At 36.3% G+C, this 26,001-nt stretch overlaps 1 protein-coding gene across 1 annotated transcript in view; it reads right to left on the bottom strand.

Annotated features, from left to right (window-relative positions):
* The window catches only part of LOC149567277 (uncharacterized), an 84,493-nt gene that overhangs the window by 14,003 nt on the left and 44,489 nt on the right, over positions 1–26,001 (bottom strand). The window contains 1 exon segment of the mRNA XM_089816624.1: positions 8,056–8,374. Coding sequence (XP_089672750.1) covers positions 8,056–8,374 — 319 coding nt within the window.

The following is a 26,001-nucleotide window of genomic DNA, read 5'->3' as shown; positions in this document are numbered from 1 at the left end:
TTTTGGGGAAGGGTTTTTCCCATGAAATTTTCTCTCTTTCTCCACTTTATGAGAGACTACATTTTCATTATGTACATGGGTACCTAACATAGCCTAGTAGTTGGGACCCACTATGCACTTCATCCTAGTTTCCATAAGCTTAAGAGCATTCCCCTAAGTTGAACTTAAGGGGGGTTGTTGGTCTAATTACATATTTACTATTTACACTTACTTAAGTTTACTTAGGTTAATGCATTATTTTATTATTTATTTTGTGAGACACTTAGGAGTTTGCACACCTTTTTGAGTTGTCATGTTGACAACACAAAAGTACACAACTCTATTTCAGCACATGGTGTCTACAACATTAGAGTTTGCATCATTCATTGAGTTTTCATGTAGAAAACATAGTTATTCGTAGTCTCTTTTGGCACATATTGTCTACAACACTGATTTGCGTGTTACACCCTTGTAGGCTTATCCTTTCATCATCACACTTACTTTTGTACTTAATGGAGGTTAACCCATATCTAGTGGACATGTGCCTGGTTGTATGACTTATCATGTAGCTGATTTCAAGGCATTCTAGATGCATCTCAGAGGCCATTATATATAGGCACTCCTAGTGTACTCTTAACGCATATTGATTGAATATATCATCATTCTAATCATACCCTCTCTTTTTGGTCTACAATTGTGCTTGTCTTTGAGTTTTGAGTTCCTGGGTGAATTTTTCCCTAAGGCAAATTCTTACAAAATTAAACGAAGTTTTGATCTATTTTTTTCATTTATAAAGTTTTCTAAAAATTAAAATTACCTATGTAGTTCCTTAAATGTACATTTGATCATATTTATTAATTATTATGAATGTCTATGATGACCATTGAATAAAATCATGAATTCTTTGAGCAAGACTAGAGATCCTTTCTTTAAAAAGATAAAATCCATGTTTAATACAGTAGGGAAGAAATAATGAAAAAAACATTGTTTTCACTTATAAAGATTTATGAAGATTTAATCAAAACAATTTTATATCTAATTATACTTGTATCTATATACAATCAAATGTATTTACTATGTATATTGATCAAGTTTTTATTTGTGTTTGGAACTCTGTAAAGGGGTGCATAAATTGACTTGAAGCTACAATTTAAAAGATTAAATCAAATTCCACATTTTATGCTCCATAATTTTTTCATTTTTTCATTTCTCTTGACAAAAATTTGTTTGATTTATATAAACAATTAAATTACAATATAGTTTCCCTTAGATTTGGATTTATATATTTATTGCAAAATGAGTGGATTGTATTATGCTTTGTTTAATGTTCGCTTTGATTCAAATTTTTAAAAAGATAATAATTATTTTAAGTATTTTGAAAATTTTAAGAGTTAAAAAATAGTACGTATTTATAAAAAATAAATAACAATAAAAGATTTCAAAGTAATAACTCAATTAATTTGCCCAAATTACTAGCAACTATTTTATTTTTTATTGAATATCTTTTTAAAAAATTAATTTATTTATAAAGTTCATGTGTTCTAAAAATTATTTGTCTCCAATGATTGATTGATTTCTTTTGTACCCATTTTTTTCATAATTCATTTTCTTGGACACAATTATAGAAAATTAATTAATAAGATGTATTATGTTAATTTGAAAAATAATATTTTAACTAAATATATTATATATTTAAAAAACTACTACAAGTATATATTGTATTTATATTAAAAAACATATATTTTTAATAAAAATACTACAAGTATATATTATATTGATATAGAAAAACATAGATATATAATTTTAATAACATTATACGTTAAAAAAATCATTTTTGTATAAATTTAATTTAGAAAATAGAATGTGTTTTGACCTTTACTGTAGTTTGGCAACTAGGGAAAAGCTCGGCAATCTCAGATTTCAGATGTTATCATTGCTCTTCACATTTTGATTTCTAATTAATTAAATAATCCATTCAACAAAGATGCTTTATGTTGGATGGATGAATAGTTCATCCAAATTCTAAAATTTCATAAATCTTACTGTAAATGGATGAAGAAACGAATTCAGTCTTTTGTTTTCTTAAGGGTCCTCTAAATTTTAAAATGATATTGAAGTTTCAGTGTCAGTGCTGAGTTCGTCTATTGGGAAGAATTCACCTTCTCTGAGAGATATAGAGCTACTGCTCTTGCATCATCTTGTTGTTGATGGTTGTATTGTTTGTTTTCCTACTGTCCTGAAAATTCTTGGAAAATTGTCGATATGATAAAGTTTATCAATAAATTGTAAAAAAAAAAAAAAAATTAAAATATTTTTATGTAAAATATAAACTTAGAAACTTTGTTCAGTTATATTATTTATAAAACATATAAGTTTAGAAACTTCAAGATAGGAGAATTTTATAAATATTACTAGACAATCAAAATTTATCTTAAAATAAAAGATCTTAACATGACGACTATCATAAAACAAATGAAAGATCTTAACACGACCAAACCATCATAAAACAAGATATGGAATGCATCAAAGTTCAAACAAGAGACAGCAATGCGTCAAAGTTTGTTGGTGAGAGAAAAACATGCAATGGATCAAAGTTCCTCCCAAAAGTTTGAGTAAAAGAAAAGCATAAATATATGGATGAATTGCAAATAAAAAGAAAAGAGGAGATATGAAGAAAAAAAATATATAATAAAGAAATATTTGGAAAGAGTAAATAAAAAGTAAGGGAAGATAAGGAAGGAAAAGTTAGAAGGGATGGAAATATATGTAACAGTTGAATATATATAGAGAGGGAGAGATATTGGAGAATTGAGGTGAAGAAAAAATATAAAGATATAATAACAAATATATATTTTAGAATGTAATCATAGATGAAGTTAAATAACTAATTTAAAAATAAAAAACATTAAACTTTTAAATGATTATGTCATTTTAACAATATTTAAATCATATTAATCATTGCTATCAAAAAATTAAAAATATAAATATAAATTTGAGGGAGAAATATATATATATATATATATATATATATATATATATATATATATATTTGGGCAAATGTGGTCGGAGCCACAAACTATATATTAAAATAGCTAGTTCAATAACTCCATGGGGAAAGAACTAGAAAGAAAACCCCATTTCCTCATTGAAATACAAAAGAAATAAGCAAAAGAAAAGCAGCCCACAAAAGATTTCCCCTACGACAACACAGACTACAAAGGGCTGCAATTGAAGACATTAATTTGAATCCTTGATAAAAATTTCTGCTAGAACAGGAAAGGCAGACAGAATAAGTGAATGAGAATTAAGATTAGGATGTGAAGTTGAGGCAACAAACTCTACATGTTGATCATCACATCCCATATTTGCTAAATAGTCGGCCACAAAATTACCTTCCCTATATATGTGAGATATCTAATACTCTCGAAACAAATCCAATAACCCCCAAATTTGTTTTAGGATATAAGTAATTTTCCAATTGAAAGATTTTTTTGAGAGACACGCTTTAATTATAATCATTGAGTCACCCTCAATATGAACTGAATGAAAACCATTTCTTCTTGCTAGTATTAAGCCCGCTAGTAAAGCGCGTGCCTTTGCCATATTATTTGTCCCCAAAGGTAAAGGTTGAGATTTAATTGCTAAAACCCTTCCACACTCATCTCTAATGCAAGATCCAATTCCTGATTTGCCTGGGTTTCCACGTGATGCACCATCAAAGTTAATCTTAACAAAACCGGATAATGGAGGAGTCCATATGACATTTGATCTATCAATTTTGTTGGATAATTTTGGATTTGGATGAGTACCCATAGGAATGTGAATAGCTTTCCAATTCTGAATGATACTACTATCCCAAGCTGATAAATAGTGATTAAAACTAACATAAGCAATTGAAGAATTAACACTTTCAGCTATAGATTTCTCAATCTAATCTTGCACCTTGCTCACATGTGGAGAAACATGGCGAAAGACACGCTTGTTTCTTTTCCACCAAAGTGCCCAAACAATAGCTGAAGGAGCACACTTCCAAATACCATGAAACATTGACTTAGGATAAAGCAAGGGCCATGATTGAAAAAGACTCCACAAGCTATTTGGAAGTGGCATCTCATAATTAAGTTTCTTGAGCACATGTAACCAGCACTGTTGTGCATAAGGACAATGTAATAGTACATGATCTACAGTCTCCCATGTTTCTTCACACAAAACACACTTAAATGGCTAAGCTATTAAGAGTCTAGACAATTTATCACTAGTTAAAATTCTTTTTTCTAAAGCAAGCCAAGTGAAACAACCTGCTTTGGGGAGCACAACATTATTCCAACAAAGATTGAAAGTGTCATGTGGGGGCCTAATATCAGTCAAATTTTGTAATGCCTTATAACCTTCTTTAACATGGTATCTACCATCTTTAGAAGGAGCCCATCTTACTACATCCTTATCTCGAGAAAAATAAATATTTCTTTCCTTAAAACTCCCAATAAAAAGGAACACTGATTATTGTCCAGTGGTAAGGAAGTCAGATCCTTCCAAATACCCTTCCTTGAGTGTAGCTCAATTGCATCTACAAAATCATTCAATTATGAGCCCCAATGTTGGTTAGTGATATGCATGATCTCCAAAGCTTGGGGAGAGTTTACAAGAGGGGGGAGGCCCAACCAAGAATCTAACTAGAAAGAAACAGATAACCCGCTATGTACTTCCCACATGATGTAGTTGGAGACCACCTCTCTTGAAGCCATCATAAAATTCCAAACTACTAACCCCTTTGGAGGATTTGCTAAAGTGAAGATACACAATGGGTCATCAATATCCAAATATTTCTTACGCATAATAGAACACCACTTGTTGTCTGGTTTCTCATACATAAACCAAATGAGTTTTCCTCCAAATGCTTTATTTCTACTTAGAAGCTCATGCAAGCCCACCCCTCCCGTAGACTTAGAATGAGACATTTCTTTTAAAGATATTAGGGGAATCTTTTTATCCCCAAACATGTTATCTGACCAAAGAAAACTTCTAATCAATTTCTCAATCTAGCTAATAATAGAGGCAAGAGCATTCAAGACAACAAAATAATAATTTGGAATCACTGTTAACACTATTTTGACTAATAGGATTCTACCTGACAGTGATAGCCATCTCGCTTTTCAAGCTGCAAGTCTATGTTTTATCCTCTCAATGATGTTGTTCTAGTAGAAAAATTTGTTTGCTCCCACAAAAAAAGGAATTCCCAAATATGTTGATGGAAGTTTACCCACTGGAAATTGAAAAATATTTTGGATTTTGCAAGCCAAAACAGACATTGTGTTGAAAAAATAAATTTTTGATTAGAGCTGATTAACTTTTTGACCTGAGGCTAATGTGTAAGCTTGGAGAGTTCTCTTTATCTGTCGTGCTTCTTGAATGGAGGCATAACCAAAAAGTAGTGTGTCATCCACAAAATGAGAATGTGTAACAGACTCATTAGTGCCTACAATTAGAGCACCTTTCCATACTCTTTGCACATGTTGGGACTTAATTGATCTACTGAACGCTTCTGCCATCAAGATAGATAGAATCGGAGATAGTGGATCACCTTGTCTGATACCTTGTGAGGAAGAGAAAAAACCAGTTGGAGTACCATTAATAATGATTGAGAACCACGCTCTAGATATACATGCTTTTACCCATTTACACCACGTAGCAAAGAAACCAAACTTGTCCAAAACTCTGAATAAAAAGTCCCAACGAAGCCTATCATAAGCTTTCATCATATCTGACATAATAAAAAAAATTTGAGATTGGTGATCGACGAGTCTTAATGGAATGTAAAGCTTCATGTGCCACCAGGGCACCTTCCAAAGCTTCCCTTCCTAGCACAAAACTCGCTTGCTCTAGAGAAATTAGACTAGGAATTAATTTCTTCAATCTAAGGTAAATAGCTTTAGTAAAGATTTTGTAGATCATGTTGCACAATGAAATGGGTCTAAAATTAGCAAACGTCTTAGGGTCTTTGACCTTAGGAATAAGGGAAATATTAGTGGTATTAAAATTACAAAGCATGGCCTTACTCTTCCTTGATTCCTCCAGTGCTGCCAAAAGGTCCCAACAAATAAAATCCCAACATCTTTAAAGAAAAAGGGCTAAGAAACCATTAGGCCTTGGGGATTTATCCGGAGAAATGGAAAACACAACTTCATGGAGTTCTGCCATAGTGAATGGGGCCACCAACATGCGATTATCCTGAGCTGTAACTACAGTTGGGATATTGTTCAATAACTCTTCTTGTTGCTGATGTGAGGGAACATCAACCTCTTGAGGGTCTAATGAATTTTTAAAGAATTTTATACCTTCCTGCTGAATACCTTCAAAAGTAAGAATAGAATTCCCTGAATCTGGATCTTTGATAGAGAATATAGCTCTAGAAGCTTGCTTTTGTTTTGTAGTAGCAGGAAAAAATTGGTATTTTTGTCCCCCTCTTGCAACCAAAGCTCTTGTGATTTTTGTCTCCAATAAGCCTCTTCTCATGAACAGAGTTCCTCCCACTCTTCTTGTAGATGTTTTTGTTGCAAAAAAGTATCACTATCCAAACCATGATGAATGACATGATTGTTAATTTGATAAAGTTTTTCCTTGACTGCCTCTTTTTGAGAGAAAACATTTTTGAAAACAAATATATTCCATTTTTTTATCTAAGTCTTCATATGTTTGATTTTTGACCAAAACTGATACATCTTGGTGCCCTTAACACGTGGTGCATTTAACCACCACTCCCTCAATAAAAGATGAAATTGGGGATGTTTGAGCCACAGTCATTCAAACTTAAAAGAAGGCCTGTGATTGTGATAAGCCAAACAAGGAAGATTTATTGACAACTCTATTGGGAAGTGGTCAGAGCATGGGAAGGACAAAATAGCTGAAGAAATACTATAGTTTTGAATTCTCCATGACTGAGATATCAAAAATCTATCAAGCCTCTCAGTTATCTGATGGAAACCCATCTGCTTATTAGTCCAAGTATAACGACCTGATTTATAAATCACATCTAAGAAATCATTATCCAAAAGGAAAGAGGAGAAGTCTTGAATGGTCCTAGCTGGAGGGAAAATACCTCAAATTTTTTCATCCGCATTGAGAATAGCATTAAAATCACCACCCATGATAACATTTAGGACTTGGATAATCTGAATAACACCTATTAAAGTTTCCCATAGCCTTCTCTTATCATCTATAGTAGAGGGACCATACACATTAAAAAGATGAAAAGAAAGTTGGAAATGTTGGACTTTTATCAATTGCCAATTTTCTTGTTGTTGAATCAACTGGACTTGCATTGTCTTAGGATTCCATAAGATGCCTAGGTCCCCTGAAGCACTCATTCCCTGCACGTGAATAGAGCACCAACCCTTCCATGTCATAAATGATTTTTCATAATTTCCTTGCAATAACTTGGTTTCTTGTAACAAAATAATATATGCCTTTGAAGAATCAAGCTTTTGCTTGATTCTTTGTCTCTTGTTAGAGGCATTAATGCCTCTGACATTCCACGAAATAATCTTCATGTCTGAAAAGGAGAGACTTTTTCTCTCCTTGTCGAACATGTCAAGATAGAAAACTTTCCATCAAGAGTGGATTGAAAGCCTGCTTCTACATCCTCTCTGGTTATCACCCTTTTTGATTTTCTGCCTCTCACTTTAAGCATCATTTTTGGTGTCAAATTGACTGTTGTTGATTGTGAAAGAGACAAAGTTTGAGAATAGTCAAAGCATCTATCAGTGCCAAGATCAACCTTAATTCCCACTAAATATGAAGGCTCCTTATCTCCTTGGAATTTCTGAAGATCTTGTGAGCATAACTCATCTTTTTCATAAAAACATACCTCTGAATCATGTTCAGTTATGGAGCAATCTAAATTTTCAACTGGAATTGGATTTTGACATTTAAGATTAGTAAAAAAGGGGGGAACAACCAGTAAAACTTAAACCTCATTTAGTTGTCCTAAACCCTCTGAATCCTCATGCTGGTCCAAGATATCTTTATTTTAAAACTCTTTCCTTTGGCATCTCAGTGAATCCTTATTTTGGTTGATACCTCTCAACCCCATTATGTTTTCCTCTTCTATTGAGAAAGCTCCTTCTTCTTGAGCAATTTCATCAATCATATCTGAAGCCAAGGATCTTAATATCTCATTAGCAATTTTCTCCAATTGATCATCAGGCATTTTGCACTTTTTTCCAATCTGCCTTATTTGAGATAGCTGTAGTGGCTTATTTTGAAACATCAATGTCTTAACTATTCCCATTTGAAAATCAGTAGGAGGTGGTGCCTCAATATGAGATTCTGAATGAGGATTTGAATTCTTGCTCTCTGATTCTCTAGGTCCTAATACCCTCACACTTGTCCAATGTTGCTAAAAAGCATAGAACAGATGAAGAATGAACTCTAGCAATTATATATAATTATTATAATAACTTTAGTAAATTTCACTTTTATAGATATTATTTAATGATAGTTATATTACAATTTACAGAATTCATCATTAATTTTAAAACACAGCAAATCAAACATTTAAAATTTAAGATGTGTGTGTGAGAGAGAATTAAAATTTTAAATAGACAAGTATTTGAATATAAAATATTAAAAAATAATTATATTTATTTACTACATATTAAAATTTTGTCCAAAAGAGGTAAATTCTCTCGAGACCCGTGCACCATTGTATATGTCGAGGATAGCACTAAGGAATTGATTTCTTTCCTCGCGCCAAAATTGCACTCTCCCTGCTTAATGGAGCACACATTCTTTTGTGTCATGCATGTCTAAATCCAAATTCAAAATTTTGGGAAAACAAAGAGAAGTTTGGAAAAATGATAGAAATTTCTAAATTAGAACAAACTGACAGCTTGGATAATTGGGGACAAAATGAAATTTGGAAAATATAAAAGTTTGAGACACTAAGGAAACTTGAAAAATCCACAACATTCTGAATTTTTTTTTTTAAAGTGAAAATTGTAAAATCAAAAAGGTAAAGAATCAAAGATTCAAAAAAATTGGGAAATTTGGGAAGATGGAAAAATAGTAAAAATTTTGAAAATTTTGAAAACATCAATCTTGTGAAAATATAGAAATGTTAAAATTTTCATTAATTTTGTTACCAAAACCACCACATTGACATGGCAATTTCTTAGAAAAATCATTAAAAAAAAAGAATGTATCTCTTATATAACATTACTTTGCTAATCTATAAAGGTTTATAGATGCTTTATATTCAGAAGAACTTTCATTTTCTAGATGTGCATCTAGAGCATAAAAGTTTCAAATTAGAATAATTTTGTTAGTGAGAAATGGTATTGAACAATGCCTTGATTGAAATTTGCATCATATTTAGATTTTTCATTTTTTTTTAAAAAATTAATTCTTGTTGAATTATACAAAACAAGATAATAATGCTTAAACAAAACTATTTGCCATGAAAAATTTCTTATAAAAAAGATCAAAAAATGATGTGATGTCATGGTTCTAAGATAAATAAATTTGAAAAAAATATTGAAGAAATATTCTCTAATCACACACTATCAATAGAGACAAAATAATGTGTAAAAATCTTCATATGCTAAAATCTGTTATCTATTTAAATGTCTTAATCAAGTAAATATATTTAGAAGAAGTGACCAATGATCAACAATATTTTAACATTTTCATAAAGCTTCATGATTAACTACAATTATTTTTACTATTTAAAAATAATAATCCCCACCTCACTAATGACCACAAAGTCATTCATCATTTAAATTTTATTGAAATTCATTCTCAAATCATGTGTTCCAAATAAACCTAAGATCTATTAATAATTCCATATATGGCGAAGAACATATTAGAAGTATCAGCTACAACACATTGATATAGAGATTAACATTGTTACCCTGATAATTTACCTAAGAAGTTAAAAGAAATTTTAGTTTGGGAACGGGAGTAAATTTAAAATGCAAAAACCTTCTCTCACTATGGCTTAAAAATTTTCTCTCCCTGTAATAAAACCTTCAAAAATTTGTCTCCATGTAGTCAAACCATCTCTCTCTACATACTAAAAATTTCTCTCTCCACATACTCAAACCATCTCCCTCTACGTACTAATTTTTTAATCTCTCTACATACTGAAATTTACTCTCTTTCTATCAATCTTGACTTTTTGAGAGTTAAGGTTAGAAAGTTAGAGTTTGAGAGTTACGGTTAGAAAGTTAGAGTTTGGGAGTTACAATTAGAAAGTTAGATTTTGAGAGTTTAGGTTAGAAAGTCAGAGATTGAGAGTTAGAGTTGTAAAAGTTAGAGTTGATTACAAACTATCTTTAGGGTAATCCAAACTCTAACTTTTTGAATGGTGATGAACCCCAAAAGTTGGTTATGTTAGAATAGATTACAAATGCTTGAATTTCATTGTAATACCAGACTTTTCAAGGACTTTGGAATAAGGGAACACTTATGCTAAAATTTTGATGAGAAGACAAATTTTTGAAAGTATGTACACTTTTTATCTTTGAAATTGAAAATCTTTGTTATGTTCTTAGTGTAAGAAAAATAAAATGAGAAATGTGTTTGGGTTGTTTTTCTAAAATCTAGATTGTTGCAACATAAAATTGTTGATTATTTCTGTAGTGAATATTTTCACTGTATTGTGTGATTGTTTATGAATCATGAATGGGCATGGTGATAATGATCATTTTCAAGTGTAGTTCTTGATTGTCTTTATTGTCAAATTATGTTAATTCTTGAGAAAGTTGTGAAGTCGTGTGGTGCATTCATCATCAATAGCTTTCCATCTATATTTTAAATTTTAATTCATTTAAGTTGAAAAATCAAATACACACATTATATGAGGGAGCTGTGTGAAAATTTCCTATTGGAGTCACTGATTATTAATCTCCTATCATAAATGATTATTAAATTGCCAAAAATAAATTCCCAGCTAATATGGAAAAATAACACAGCTACAACTTCACATATAAAATATGAAAAGAAATTCACAACACAAAGAACACAATATTTTTGGACAAATTATCCTTGGAAAATCCCCTAAGGGAAAACCAATTCTACAGTTGAGGAAATTATATTAACTTCAGCAAATCAAGAGATACAAAATTTCTTGCCTCTCACTGGCAGAACTCAGACAAGCTCCTAATTTCTCCTATTGACATTCCTCCGCTGTTATCCCCAATGCTATCACTCCACCTTACTAACACTGAAAACTCATTTTCTAACACTGTAAATGCTTCTATAAAGGTTTTTTGTTCTCCAAATGCTCCCTAACCCCCTTTTATACTACTCCTGTTGGAAAACCAGCTGCCTAGATTGATTCGCAATCAACGGTCAAGATTAAAAATAACTAAAAAACCCCAACCAAGTCGGTTTCTAGTTGTTTCCAAAAGTGGTCAATTAGTTAACAGATATTTTTTCTAACTCTAACAAATTAGTTAGTAAAACAATTATTTTCTAATTAATTACATATGGACGAATAGTTGTCCAAGCCACCAAAACTAACACTCCCTCTTAGCGAGGAAGCTATTATGCATGACACCTAAGGGTATGTGAAAGATCATGGTCAACCAAAATATGGCCTTAAGTGGTACTAGTGAAAAACCAACAAATTAAGGTTATGCCAACTTGACACATAATTTTAAAGTGGTTCTACACTTTATATCAAAAAGTTTTAAGAAAATAATCTGTAGGAAATTGAATGTAGTTTCTAAACCACTAGGCCTTATCTGGAGAAAAAATTATTTGATTGGTCAAAATTGGATTTTAATGCAGTACAAAAAAAATTTTAGGGCAAAAATAAAAAGTAGGTGTATGTCTAACCACCTTAGTCAAAATCAAATGATAATATTTTCTACTATAACTTTTTCAAAATAAAAAAATTCCTACTATAACTTTTTCAAAATAAAAAAATTCCTGTATCTGACCACCTTAACTAATTGAAAACTTTACCAATTTTTTTTTTTTCCCTTATACCAGGCGAAACATAGAATATGATGCAACTTTTATATTTTAAAATTGTTATACCATTTGAAAGTTATAGCTATTTTTCAATTAGTATGTCAATCAACACTTTACAATCATCTTCATTAAAAATTAACTAATAAATACTTATAGAACTCATAATTTGACAACAATTATATCGATGGAATCTTGAGAGTGTTATAAAAAACCCCTTTTCATTTCATTGAATTTTGATGAAAATAATATTGTCAAATGGCTACTCGAAGTTTGAATGTTAGTGAAACCTTTATCAAACATGTTTTTTGAGTTGACCAAAGAGGTTTGGTAAATACCAAGCCTAATCAAGTACCTGATTTCAAATTAGGTATCCAATACCAGATCAGATACCCGATATGAAATCAGGTATCCGAAAAGTAGCAAAGTTTTGAAATTCTAGAGGGAAACCACCCATATTGGAAAGAAACCAAAATTTGGGAAGTGTGGGTATTATGATTATTATTACATATGGTTATGATTATTATTATTCACTATTATTATTATATATGGTTATTATTATTAAATATAATATAGTAATATATAAGATTATTATTGTTATATAATCTAGTAATATATTATTATATTAAAATATACAGTATTATATTATTATTAAATATAATATTGTCATGAAATGCTTCAAAAGGGGTCATAGGTTAACTTATGACCCATTTCAACATCCTTAGGGGTCCTAGGGCCCTTAGGGACAAATGTTGTCATGAAATGCATTGAAAGGGTTCATAGGTTATCGTATGACCCCTTTTGACGCATTTGAACCAACCATATGGGTCCCTAGGGCTCCTAGGGCTCCTACAGACATATGTTCTCATGAAATGTGTCAAAACCTATAAACCCTTTCAACATATTTGAACCAACCAAATAGGTCCCTAAGGGTCCTAGGGCCCCTGGGGACATATGTTGTCATGAAATGTGTTGAAAGGGGTCATAGATTAACCTATGACCACTTTCGATGCATTTGAACAAATCAAATGGGTTCCTAGGGGTCGTAGGGCACATAGTGACATATGTTATCATTAAATGCATCAAAAGGGGTCATAGGTTAACATACGACCCCTTTCGATGCATTCAAACCAACCAAATGGGTCCTTAGGGGACATAGAGCCATTAGGGATAGATGTTATCATGAAATGCATCGAAAGGGGTCATACATTAACCTATGACCCCTTTCAACTCAATCAAACCAACCAAATGGGTCCCTAGGGGTCGTAGGGCCCCTAGGGACATATGTTGTCATGAAATGTGTCCACAAACCTATGACCCCTTTCAATGCATTTAAACCAACCAAATGGGTTCCTAGGTTGGTTCGAATGCATTAAAAGGTTTCATAAGTTAATCTATGACCCCTTTTGATGCATTTCATGAAAACATGTCCCTAGGGGTCTTCGGGCCCCTAGGGACATATGTTTTCATGAAATGTATTGATGATTCATTCGAACCAACCAAATTAGTCCCTAGGGGTCGTAGGGGCCCTAGGGACATGTTTTCATGAAATGCATCAAAAGGGGTCATAGGTTAACCTATGAGCCCTTTCAACACATTCAAACCAACCAAATGTATCCCTAGGGGTCCTAGCGCCCCTAGGGACATATGTTCTCATGAAATGTGTCAAAAGGTGTCATAAGATAACCCATGACCCCTTTCAATGCATTTGAACCAACCAAATAGGTCCCTAAGGGTTCTAGGGTCCCTAGGTACCTATGTTGTCATGAAATGCATCGAAAGGGGTCATAGGTTAACCTATGACCACTTTTGACACATTTGAATCAACCAAATAGGTCCCTAGGGGTCCTAGGGCCCCTTGGGACATATGTTGTCATAAAATGTGTTGAAAGGGGTCATAGGTTAACATATGACCCCTTCTGATGTCCCTAGGGGTCCTAGGGCCTCTAAGGACACATGTTGTCATGAGATGTGTCAAAAGGGGTCATTGGTTAACCTATGACCCCTTTCGACACATTCGAACCAACCAAATGGGTTACTAGGGGCCCTAGGGCCCCTAGGGACATATAATGTCATGAAAATGCATTGAAAAGGGTCATAGGTTAACCTATGACCACTTTTAATGCATTTGAACCAACCAAATAGGTCACTATGGGTCTTAGGGCCCATATAGACATATGGTATCATGAAATGCATTAAAAGGGGTCATAGGTTAACCTATGAAACCTTTCGAGGTCCCTAGGGGTCTTAGGGCTCCTAGGGATATGTGTTGTCATGCAATACATTGCAAGGCATCATAGGTTAACCTATGACCCATTTCAACATCTTTGAACCAACCAAATGGATCCATAGGGGTCCTAGGGGCCCTATGGACAAATGTTGTCATGAAATGCATCGAAAGTGGCCATAGGTTAACCTATGACCCCTTTCGACATATTGAAACCAACCAAATAGGTCCCTAGGGGTCCTAGGGCCCCTAGGGATATATGTTGTCATGAAATGCATTGAAAGGAGTCATAGGTTAACCTATGATCCCTTTGGATGCATTCAAACCAAACAAATGGGTCCCTAGGGGTCCTAGCATTCCTAGGGACATATGTTGTCATGAAATACATCGAAAAGGGTCATAAGTTAACCTATGACCCCTTTCAAAGCATTCAAATCAAACAAATAGGTCCCTAGGGGTTGTAGGGCCCCTAGGGACATATGTTGTCATGAAATGTGTTGAAAGGGGTCATAGGTTAACTTATGACCCCTTTTAATGCATTCAAACCAACCAAATGGGCTCCTAGGGGTTGTAGGGCCTTTAAAGACATATGTTGTTATGAAATGTGTTGAAAGGGGTCATAGGTTAACCTATGACCCCTTTTGACACATTCAAAATAACTAAATGGGTCCCTAGGGGTCCTTGGACCCTTAGGGAGATATGTTGTCATGAAATGCATCAAAAGGGGTCATAGGTTAACCTATGACCCCTTTCAATGCATTCAAACCAACCAAATGGGTCCCTAAGGGTCCTAGGTCCCTAAGGACATATGTTGTCATTAAATGCATCGAAAGGGGTTATAGGTCAACCTATAACCCCTTTCAACACATTTGAATAAACCAAATGGGTCCCTAAGTGTCCAAGGGCCCCTAGGGACATATGTTGTCATGAAATGCATCAAAAGGGGTCATAGGTTAACCTATGACCCCTTTTGATGCATTTGAACAAACCAAATAGGTCCCTAGAGGTTCTAGGGCACCTAGGGACATATGTTGTTATGAAATGCGTCAAAAGGGATCATAGGTTAACCTATGACACCTTTCAATGCATTCGAACCAACCAAATGGGTCACTAGGCGTCCTAGGGGCCCAAGGATATATGATATCATAAAATACATTGAAAGGGGTCATAAGTTAACCTATGATCTCTTTCAACATATATGAACCAACGAAATAGGTCACTAGGGGACCTAGGGCCCCTAGGGACATATGTTATCATGAAATGCCTCAAAAGGGGTCATAGGTCATTTGAACCAATGAAATGGGTTATGAAATGCATTGTAATAGGTCATAGGTTAACCTATGACCCCTTTCAATGCATTCGAACCAACCAAATGGGTCCTTTAGGACCTCTAGAGACATATGATGTCATTAAGTGCATCAAAAAGGGTCATAGGTTAATTTATGACCCCTTTCGATGCGTTTCAAATTGGTTGAAAGAGGTCATAGCTTAATCTATGACCCCTTTTGACATATTTGAACTAACCAAATGGGTCCCAAGGGGTCTGTCGTCACTTAGGTTTGCACCCTTGTCCAAGGCCTATGCATGAGGACAACCTAGTGAAACATGGAAAAAACCTCCAAGCTGTGGGACTTGAACTGTGAGGTTGAGTCTCCAGAGAAGGCTAGCTTCCTCTTACTATCAGGGTGCACCTACTACTCTTGGAGAGGAAAAGGGAGAAGGAAAGCATGAAAGAAAATCTACCTAGTCTAATCTAAAGAGGTGATGCACCAAAATAGAGTGTTCAGACCAATCCCTGCCCATATATGCACTACTGAACCAGAATGAAACTAAGGATATACACATCCAGACTTGCTTTGATTTAATAACCACATGCAGATCAGAAAACCAAGATGAATGACACAAGGAAAGAGGTTCACTTATATATCATTCACAGCCCAACAGAGATATAGTCATGCAGATTATAGATTTCCACAAAACAATGGCGAAGGAAAAGAGTTCTTGCACTTTCATACCAATGGCTGAAGGAGATAAGTGGAGAATCATACAGTTCAAAGGCATAGGGGAATTTACACTGGAATTGCAGAGCAATAGCAAAGAAAAGTCAGAGAAAGGTCAACCTTAACAAATTTACAAAAGTTTCCTTTATAGTTTAGGCATAACTGAGATCTCTTCCAGCTGAAGTAACCTCGCAGCTACCTGCCATTAAGTTCTGTAGAGGACAATCAAGGGGAAATCTGATCTGGATGTGGATCCAGACATAATGATTTGGAACAGGGCCTTGAGAAGACCGAAATGGTGCCATAACTGCGCTCTGACCCGGTAGATGGATCAAAAGATGGGTGGTGGAGTGTTCTTCTCATTTTGCATTCATTTCATGGTAGTTAGAATCGATCATGAAGATCAGATCGCGCAAAAAAATTGATTACCCTCATTTTTTGTTTTATGAATCAGTAGAGTTAGTGAGTCAACCTATTTCTATAAGTAGGATGGACCACGTGGACCAATAGCCTCTTTTTATTTTGCCACTTCACAGAAGTCCTACATAGTTGACCATCTCTTATCACTAACTACGCTAACTCCTCCAACTCCAGCTGCGATAGTTACACTAACTGCCTGTCGTTAACTGTCAACCTTGGTCGAGCCAGCAAGACACATGTCATCAAGGTGCTATGTCGCTATGGTTAAAATTCTCACAGTTCTCCATAGCGAGATAGCGCCTACCGTAGATCTGCCTTAATCTGATGATCGTGAAGACTCATCACGTTTCACACTTTGCTTTTCAACTTTTGGGCCCGCGAAATGCTGTCAGCACACCTGGCATCATCCTTGAGGTTCACAAGATAACACGGGCCCACCTGACATGTGTCATTGAGGTGCTATGTCGCTATGGTATACAGTGTGCAACTTTTGATGGCGAGATAGCGCTAACCATCAATCTTCTTGAAATCTGACGATTGTGAAGACTCATCATAATACTGTGCTTGTTCTTACCTGGGCCCATCATACCTGGTGCCATCTTGGCAACTGCACCACACTCGAACGACACCTAGAAATCCTTGGCACACACACCTTGGTGAGACCTGGCCCCCTGACATGTGTCATTGAGGCACTTTTTCGCTATGGTATCCACCGTGCAACTTCTCATGGTGAGATAGCGCCCATCGTTGATCTGAACTGATCTAACAACGAGCACCCTTGTCCAGACTTCTTAGTGCATAGCCAATAAGAACTAGCCACATGCCAACTATCTAACAAATCCTCGCTGATATCTAATGGGGCACACCTAAGACTCATCGGACACGCGGCAGAAGGGTGCTATGTCACTAACAGCAAGAAGCTCAAATTTTTTGATAGCGCCATAGCGCCCACCATGAAACTAGCAAAACTCGGTATCGAAGAAACAATTAAGAAAAAGGGGACCCACCAGACACATGGCAGAAGGGCGCTATGTCGCTAACATATTCACCGTGCGATTTCTCATGGCAAGATAGCGGCAACCATTGTTCTACCTTAGATCTACGATGGAAGACTTGTGGGCCGCAGAATGTATTATAAGGTTTCATCGGATATTAAAATAATATTAACTCTACACACTAGCCGTTGGCGGGTAAACATTTAAAATTTGAATCCTAGCTGGGCGTAAAGAATGATAACATTTTTGGCGACTCACAGGGGACACAAGTGTGCTATGTGTATGACCAGTGGCCTTATGTATCCATTGGGCTATGGAGTCAAAAAATGGGTCCTTTGCATACTGTGAAACCCTAACCCTACCTGTGAGAGGTCAAAACATGAAAACCTTGAAAAAATCTACAACCACAACTGGGACCAGAAACAAAACTTCCTCTGCAACCTGAAACACCTCAAAATCTACTACCTCACAGGAAGATAGTTGTGCCCGCGCACTTCTTGAAAAGCAGGAAACAACAGAAGGAAACTAAACTACTTATATACAGGAACTTGACCTTCATCAAAAGCAAGCTTTAAGATAAATCCCGTTGACTGGAATGGGAAAAACTTCACCATTTGGCCTGCTCAATTGAAATGCATTGGCCTGCTTTCAACTAGCAATCAGATAGGGGCCACTCCATAATGCATCAAATTTCAAGTGTCTTCCTCATTTTTCCCTATCTGCATCCCACTTTAGAACTAAATCTCCTTCTCTGAAGATTCTGACCCTAGCCTTCTTATCAAAATTCCTCTTCATTTGCTGCTGATGTATCTCTAGGGTCTACATAGCTTTATTTCTTTTTCCTTCTAGCTCCATCAGCTTTGCCATTCTTACTGTCATAGCATCATTTTCTATTAGTTCCAACTGATGACCTAACTCCATGGCTGGGAACTCCAATGAAATTGGAAGCCTTGCCTCTCTACCATATACCAGTACAAATGGAGAGTTCCCTAATGATCTTTTAGGTGTTATCCTGTCCGCCCATAGTGCAGTCTTCAACTTCTTATGCCAACATCTTTGGTTATCTTCTATTGTCCTTTTCATGATCTTGATCAGGTTCTTGTTGGATGACTCAGCTAGGCCAGTACCCTGGGGGTAATAATTTGAGGATGTGCTCAAATATATATTTTGATCCACTACCCATGCACAAATCTGAGCTCCAACAAAAGACTTTGCATTATCTAAAATAATGGTTGAAGGGGCACCAAACCTGGTCACAATTCCATCAAGGAACTCAACAATTGAAGATTCAGTGGCATCCTTCAATGCAATTGCCTCTGTCCATTTGGTGAAGTAATCTATAGCAGCTAAAATTCACTTGTGACTAGAACTGGAAGAAGGATTGATAGGGCCTATGAAATCCAATCCCCATTGAGAAAAAGGTTGATCTACCTAGATAGGATGGAGGGGAAGAGCTACAAGCTTCTATTTACCAGAGAAGAAGGCACATTTTTCACACTTCCTCACATGTCTATGGAAATCATGGAATAGATATGGCCAATAATAACTAGTCCTCATGATCTTCATTGCAGTTGTCCTTGCTGAGAAGTGACCACCATCAGGGCCATCATGAAGCTCTTTGACTATTCTTTTAGCTTGGTCTGTGTTAATGCATCTTAGTAGGGCTCCATTAAAATCTCTCCTAAATAGGATATTGTCAATGATGACATAAGGGATTGACTGTAATCTATATTGTCTCCTTTTAGCTCTGTCTAATCCTTGAGGGTATCCATCCCCTAATAAGAAACACCTCATGTCATCTATCCAGGTCCTTGGATCATCCTTTCTTACCTCTTGCTATTCTGTTAACACCATAGCAGCCTCTTCATCAGATTCCTAGCATGATAACATGTGTTTGCACAACCCCTTTCCCTTTACCAGCTTGGTAATATGGATGTTAACGTCATATTCCATCACTTTAGTAATCCAGCCAGCTCTCTTTTCACTAATATCCTTGTTTAGCAGGAAATCCTTTACACTGGCATGGGGTACTAACAAATGGAATTTATTATGGGATAGGAGGTGTCTAAACTTTTTAAAGGCTCTGATGACTGCAAGGGCTTTCTTCTCTACAAAGTTGTATTTATCTTCATATTCTTTAAGCCCTTCACTAAAGAAAGCTATGGGCTGCTCTTCATCCTTATCATTTGTTTGAGTCAAAACAACAGAGATGCTTGACTTACCACCTAGGGTATAGAGGATGAAATCCTTTTCAAAATTTGGGTTCATGAGAGTAGGGGCTGAGGCTATGGCTGCCTTGATCTCTTCAAAACTTTCCTTCCCTTCCTTGGTCCATGCAAAGACCATACCCTTCTTGAGCATAGCTGTAAGAGGTTTCACCATGGTAGCAAGATTGGGAATAAATATTCTTACAAAATTTATCCTACCAAGGAAACTTTGTAGCCCTTTCTTGTGTTTAGGAAGAGGGAGGGCAAGTATTGCTTTCGTCCTTTCCAGATCAATGGTCAGACCATCCTCAGATACAATGTGTCCCAATAGTTTCCCTTGATTGGTGGCAAAGACACACTTTCTTGGGTTAAGGGACACCCCAAACTCTCTACAACTTAAGAATACCTATCTTAGATGATCAAAATGATCTTCTGCATTCTTAGAATACACTATAATATCATCAAGGTAGACTAAGACAAACCTGTCAATCAATTTTTTGAAGGCCATCTCCATTGCCTTCTGAAATGTAGTACCTGCATTGGTTAGCCCAAATGGCATCTTGCAATAAGAATAGGTGCCCCATTTAGTGGTAAATGTAGTCTTATATTTATTAGATTCTTTAACCAGCACTTGATTATAACCAGAGAATCCATCAAGAAAAGAGAATCTCCTTGAACCATTGACCTTGGATAGAATTTGCTCCATGGAAGGGAGAGGATGGTGATCTTTAAGGGAAGCTTGATTAAGGTCCCTAAAGTCCACACACAGTCTGATTTCTCCATTCTTCTTCCTAATAGGGACTAGGTTGGCTACCCATGATGAGTGCTTGATGGGAAAAATTATATTAGCCTCAATCAACTTGGATAGCTCTTTTCTCATTAAGGGTTCAATTTTAGGATTCACTGGTCTCTATTTTTGTCTTACTGGTTTTACATCATCAACTAGATCTATGGTATGTTGAAATAACCTTGGGTCAAAACCCTTTAAATCATCGTATGTCCAAGCAAATACATCGTTAAATTCTTGACATAGATGAATAAAATTTTCTTGCTCAATTTTAGAACATACCTTTCCCATATTTAAGGATTTTCCATCAGCAACCATGACTGGAGTATGATCACCCTTATCAGCAGCTAGGTTAATGGCCCTGCCCTTTGCTTGATCATTAGGATTAAAAACACTCTAAAGTAATGAGACCTTTAGGCAGCTTGTTAGAACTGAGATGAATGATCTGATTACCATACTGATCTTGCAGTCTTGACTGATTTCCTTTTGAAAATTCTACCTCATTCCGCAAGAAACTCACAATTTGCTCATCGGACTCAAACACTTGCCAATGAGTGTTGTTGTTAGGGATGGTAGGCCTCACTACCACCTTGATTTGCTACTTCTTCTCCTCCTCAAGATTCCCTGGCACATCATAAGATGCACCTATTCCTGCAAGTCTATCAACATGTCTATTTGCTTTCCTAGGGATGCTTAGAATATTAAATGCATTGAAACCTTCAAGAAAATCCCATACTCTATGATTATAAGACTTGAGCAGTCCATTCTTGGTAATGTTCTGATTTCTCACTTGGTTAACTACAAACTCACTATCTCCATATACTTTCAAGGCTTGAATTCCTCTCTTTTGGGCAAGTAGGAGACCTTGAATCAAGGATTCATATTCGGCCACATTGTTGGTGCAACTGAACTGGAGCCTAAATGAGAAGTAGTATCTTATTTGTGTAGGAGAGATCAACTTAATACTAGCCCCTAATCCATTTCTATTCCTTGAGCCATCAAAGTACATACTCCATATCCCGCTCATATCTCCATTAGTCCTTACAAGATTGGGGACTACAACATCCTTTTCTAAAATACAGTATGTACTAAGGCCTATCTCAAGAGTTTCTGACATAGGCTCAAACTAATATGCATTTTCCCACTCATCCAAGAAAAAGTCAGGTATCTCTGCTAGGGAAGTGGTGGGCTTATTCACTATGTCATTCTAATCCATCTCTAGAATGGGGCAATTCATGTTGATGGGGTTGGGGGTGTAAGATTCAGTATGATGGAGGGCTTGAGGCTCTACTCTGATTGAAGCATTGGCTCCATATCTTGTTTTAAAAGACATATATGACCAATTAGAAGATATGAAACCACCTATTTGGGCAGTAAAGTCTCTTGAAAAATAGATGGCAAAATATGGCTTGACTTCAGCAATAGAGATATCTTGGATTATAGTACAACCAGGGCATGCATGTAGGGCCATCTCCACATTCCTAAGGATCCCTATAGTCTTGACAGTACTACCATCCAACTGTAATACATCCCTAACAATAGGCTCATATTTCATTCCCAAAGCATCAGCAACACACCTAGGCATTACTGAACTGCTAGCCCCGAAATCAATCATGCAATTATGCACTAGGTTGCCCCCTATAATTAGAGAAACATAGAATGGAGGAGGTCTAACCTTTTTTCTTTTTTCTACTTCCCTTGATGGTTGTACTAAGCTTGTGGCACTTTCCATACTAGGTGTCTGATCCTTTGGTTCAATTCTTTCCAATTCTTGCTGCAGCAACCTCTTTTGCATAGGTATAGTAGCAACAACATCCCACATGGAGATATTCACATTTTCCTTCTTCATTTGCTCTACCACACTAAATGGCATAGCAGATGTTTCAGTAGGAACTTTGGGAGCTGCATTTGTATGAGGTTGAGATGGAATAACCTGAGGATCACTTGTATCTTTTTTGCCCTAATTTTGTCTTTGCTGCTGAAAGGCACTTGATTGATTGTTTGCTACTTGCTCATGAGATATTGCATTTGAAGTTGATGCCTGATTGGGAGGAGGAGGGATAACATCTTCCATAGCTCCCCTTTTGCTTCTGGTGTTATGAGCAATGGAATCCTGATTTACATTACAATGCTCCTCCATCTGATGATTCATAAAAGAGCAATCACCCTGTCTTTGCATATCTGAGGCATCCTTAAATTGGTCCTCCTTGTATGCTTCTTTTGCTGCAGGTTCTTGGACTGTCAAGGCCAAATAGCCTTTTGACACATACAATAGGCACAAGAATAGTTACAAGAGGGACAAAAATCTTGATCCTGAGCCATATTGTTTTGAGGGACTATGGCTCTACTTTGGTTTACATTTGAGGTTGAAGCTTGGCCACCTTGCCTACTCTGATCAAAAGAATGGTTCCAATGTAGGATTTGGAGGCCTACCACTATTTGGAGTTTGATATTGCAATTGATGAGGCTTACTACCTTGAGCCTGCTATCTTTCTGAAGTCACCACTTTGTTGCTCACTTTCTCCATCATAGAGAAATTATCCTCCAGCCTCTCTCCTTGATCTTCTAACTTCCTCCCTTGATCTTGCAATTTTTTATCAAGGTTCTTCTCTCTTTTGTCCATGTTCTGCATCAAAGATTGCATCATTTCTTTGATTTCATCTATCCCATTTGAAGATGTGGAAGCTTGAAGGACTGGAGTAAGAGATTGTGATGTGGAAGCTGTGGGAAGAGGAGCCATTGCCGGTCGGTGATTTGGGATATCAGGAAAGAAGGGCATAGGAGGCCTTGGAGCTAGTTTGCCTCCTTGTATTAGGATGTTCTTTGATTTTATTGCTATATCATAAGCATTAGGCAAGGTATCTCCTCCCATAGTTTGGATTGTAGTGGCAATATCACTGTTAAAAGCTCTAAGGTAATGCAAGAAGGCATTACGAGGGGTAGGTTTCACCGAAGTAGGTATTTTATCCCATGTCTTTTGAAATATATAGTAAAAATCAGTCATACATTCATGGGGGGCTCTTTTTATAGTAGTCAACTACTCTAAAAGTGTTAAATAGTCACTTTTATCCTCAAAATGTTTACACAATCCTGCTCCTAATCCATCCCAATCTGTTATAGAACCATGAGCTAAACCTCTATACCATTGTAGTGCTTTTCCTTTCAAGGATGAGGCTAGGAGCCTAACTGCAACATCATCCTCTATAATACCATGGATATTATAGATGTTTGCAACCTCTTGAATGTGCTCTAAGGGAGAGATAGAAGTTTCACCAGTAAACTTTGGTATACTCTTGAGTGCAGCTATTGATATGTCATGTCTTTGGGATAATAAGAGAGGGCTCCCACCATTAAAGGTGGCAAAAGGATGAGCTCTAGGCAATGCCATATAGACAAGTGGTCTATTGATATGTATCGATGGCAGTCTAGGTTGAGATCTAACAGTAGGAGGAGTAGAGATAGATCTTGTAGGAGTATTTGTTACTGTTGCACTCCTAACTGGCGATAAGGATACTCTAGTCCTCCTTGTTCTAGGGTTTGATAATGAAAGCTCTTGGTAATGAAACTTACCTCTAGAAGATGCCCTTGTCTTAGCTCTGGGCATGAATCACTGCAACTTTGGTCTAGAACCAGATATGTATTTGAAGCTCAAAGTCACCAAGTACTTTGAAGAATGAGCCTTTTGAAGGCTTGAATACTGAAGCCAGTACTATCTCTTTAGTATTAGTTTTGAAATCTTCTTTTGACACCAGTGGACTTTAAATCTTTGATAGTTTGTCCCACTGGGTGTGCCAAAAATTTTCATCACTTAGGTTTGCACCCTTGTCCAAGGCCTATGCACGAGGACAACCTAGTGAAACATGGAAACAACCTCCAAGTTGTGGGACTTGAACTGTGAGGTTGAGTCTCCAGAGAAGGTCGACTTCCTCTTACTATCAGGGTGCACCTAACTACTCTTGGAGAGGAAAAGGGAGAAGGAGAGCATGAAAGAAAATCTACCTAGTCTAATCTAAAGAGGTGATGCACCAAAATAGAGTGTTCAGACCAATCCCTGCCCATATATGCACTACTGAACTAGAATGAAACTAAGGATATACACATCCAGACTTACTTTGATCTAATAACCACATGTAGATCAGAAAACCAAGATGAATGACACAAGGAAAGAGGTTCACTTATATATCATTCACAAGCCAGCAAAGATACAGTCATGCAGATTATAGATTTCCACAAAACAATGGCGAAGGCAAAGAGTTTTTGCACTTTCATACCAATGGCTGAAGGAGATAAGTGGAGAATCATACAGTTCAGAGGCACAGGGGAATTTACACTAGAATTGCAGAGCAATAATAGAGAAAAGTTAGAGAAAGGTCAACCTTAACAAAATTTAGAAAAGTTTCCTTTATAGTTCAGGCATAACTGAGATTTCTTCCAGCTAAAGTAACCTCGCAGCTACCTGCCATTAAGTTCTGCAGATGACAATCAAGGGGAAATATGATCTAGAGGCAGATCTAGACACAATGATTTGGAACAAGGCCTTAAGAAGACTAAAATGACACCATAACTGTGCTCTGATCTGGTAGATGGATCAAAAGATGGGTGGTGGAGTGTTCTTCTCATTTTGCATTCATTTCATGGTAGTTGGAATCGATCATGAAGATCAGATCGCGCAACAAAACCGATTACCCTCATTTTTTGTTTTATGAATCAGCAGAGTCAGCGAGTCAACCTATTTCTATAAGCAAGATGGACCATGTGGACCAATAGCCTCTTTTTATTTTGCCACTTCACAAAAGTCCTACATAGTTGACCATCTCTTATCACTAACTGTGCCAACTCCTCCAACTCCAGCTGCGACGGTTACACTAACTGCCAACCGTTAACTATCAACCTTGGTCGAGCCAGCAAGACATGTGTCATCAAGGTGCTATGTCGCTATGGTTAAAATTCTCACAATTCTCCATAGCAAGATAGCGCCTATCGTAGATCTGCCTTAATCTGCCGATCATGAAGACTCGTCATGTTTCACACTTTTCTTTTCAACTTCTGGGCTCGTGAAATGCTATCAGCACACCTGGCATCATCCTTGAGGTTCACAAGATAACATGGGCCCCACTGACATGTGTCACTGAGGTGCTATGTCGCTATGGTATATAGTGTGCAACTTTCGATGGCAAGATAGCACTAACCATCGATCTTCCTAAAATCTGATGATTGTGAAGACTCGTCATAATATTGTGCTTGTTCTTACCTGGGCCCATCATACCTGGCACCATCTCGGAAACTACACCACACTCAAATGACACCTGGCAATCCTTGGCACACACACCTTGGCGATACCTGGCCCCTTGACATGTGTCATTGAGGCACTTTGTTGCTATGGTATCCACTGTGCAACTTCTCATGGCGAGAT

This window comes from Cupressus sempervirens, chromosome 3 (genome assembly GCF_028749045.1).
Source record: "Cupressus sempervirens isolate cs-2001-9-10 chromosome 3, ASM2874904v1, whole genome shotgun sequence".
Taxonomy (NCBI): Eukaryota; Viridiplantae; Streptophyta; class Pinopsida; order Cupressales; family Cupressaceae; genus Cupressus; species Cupressus sempervirens.
The sequence above is the reverse complement of the archived record's forward strand: the minus strand, read 5'-3'. Positions and strand labels throughout refer to the sequence as shown.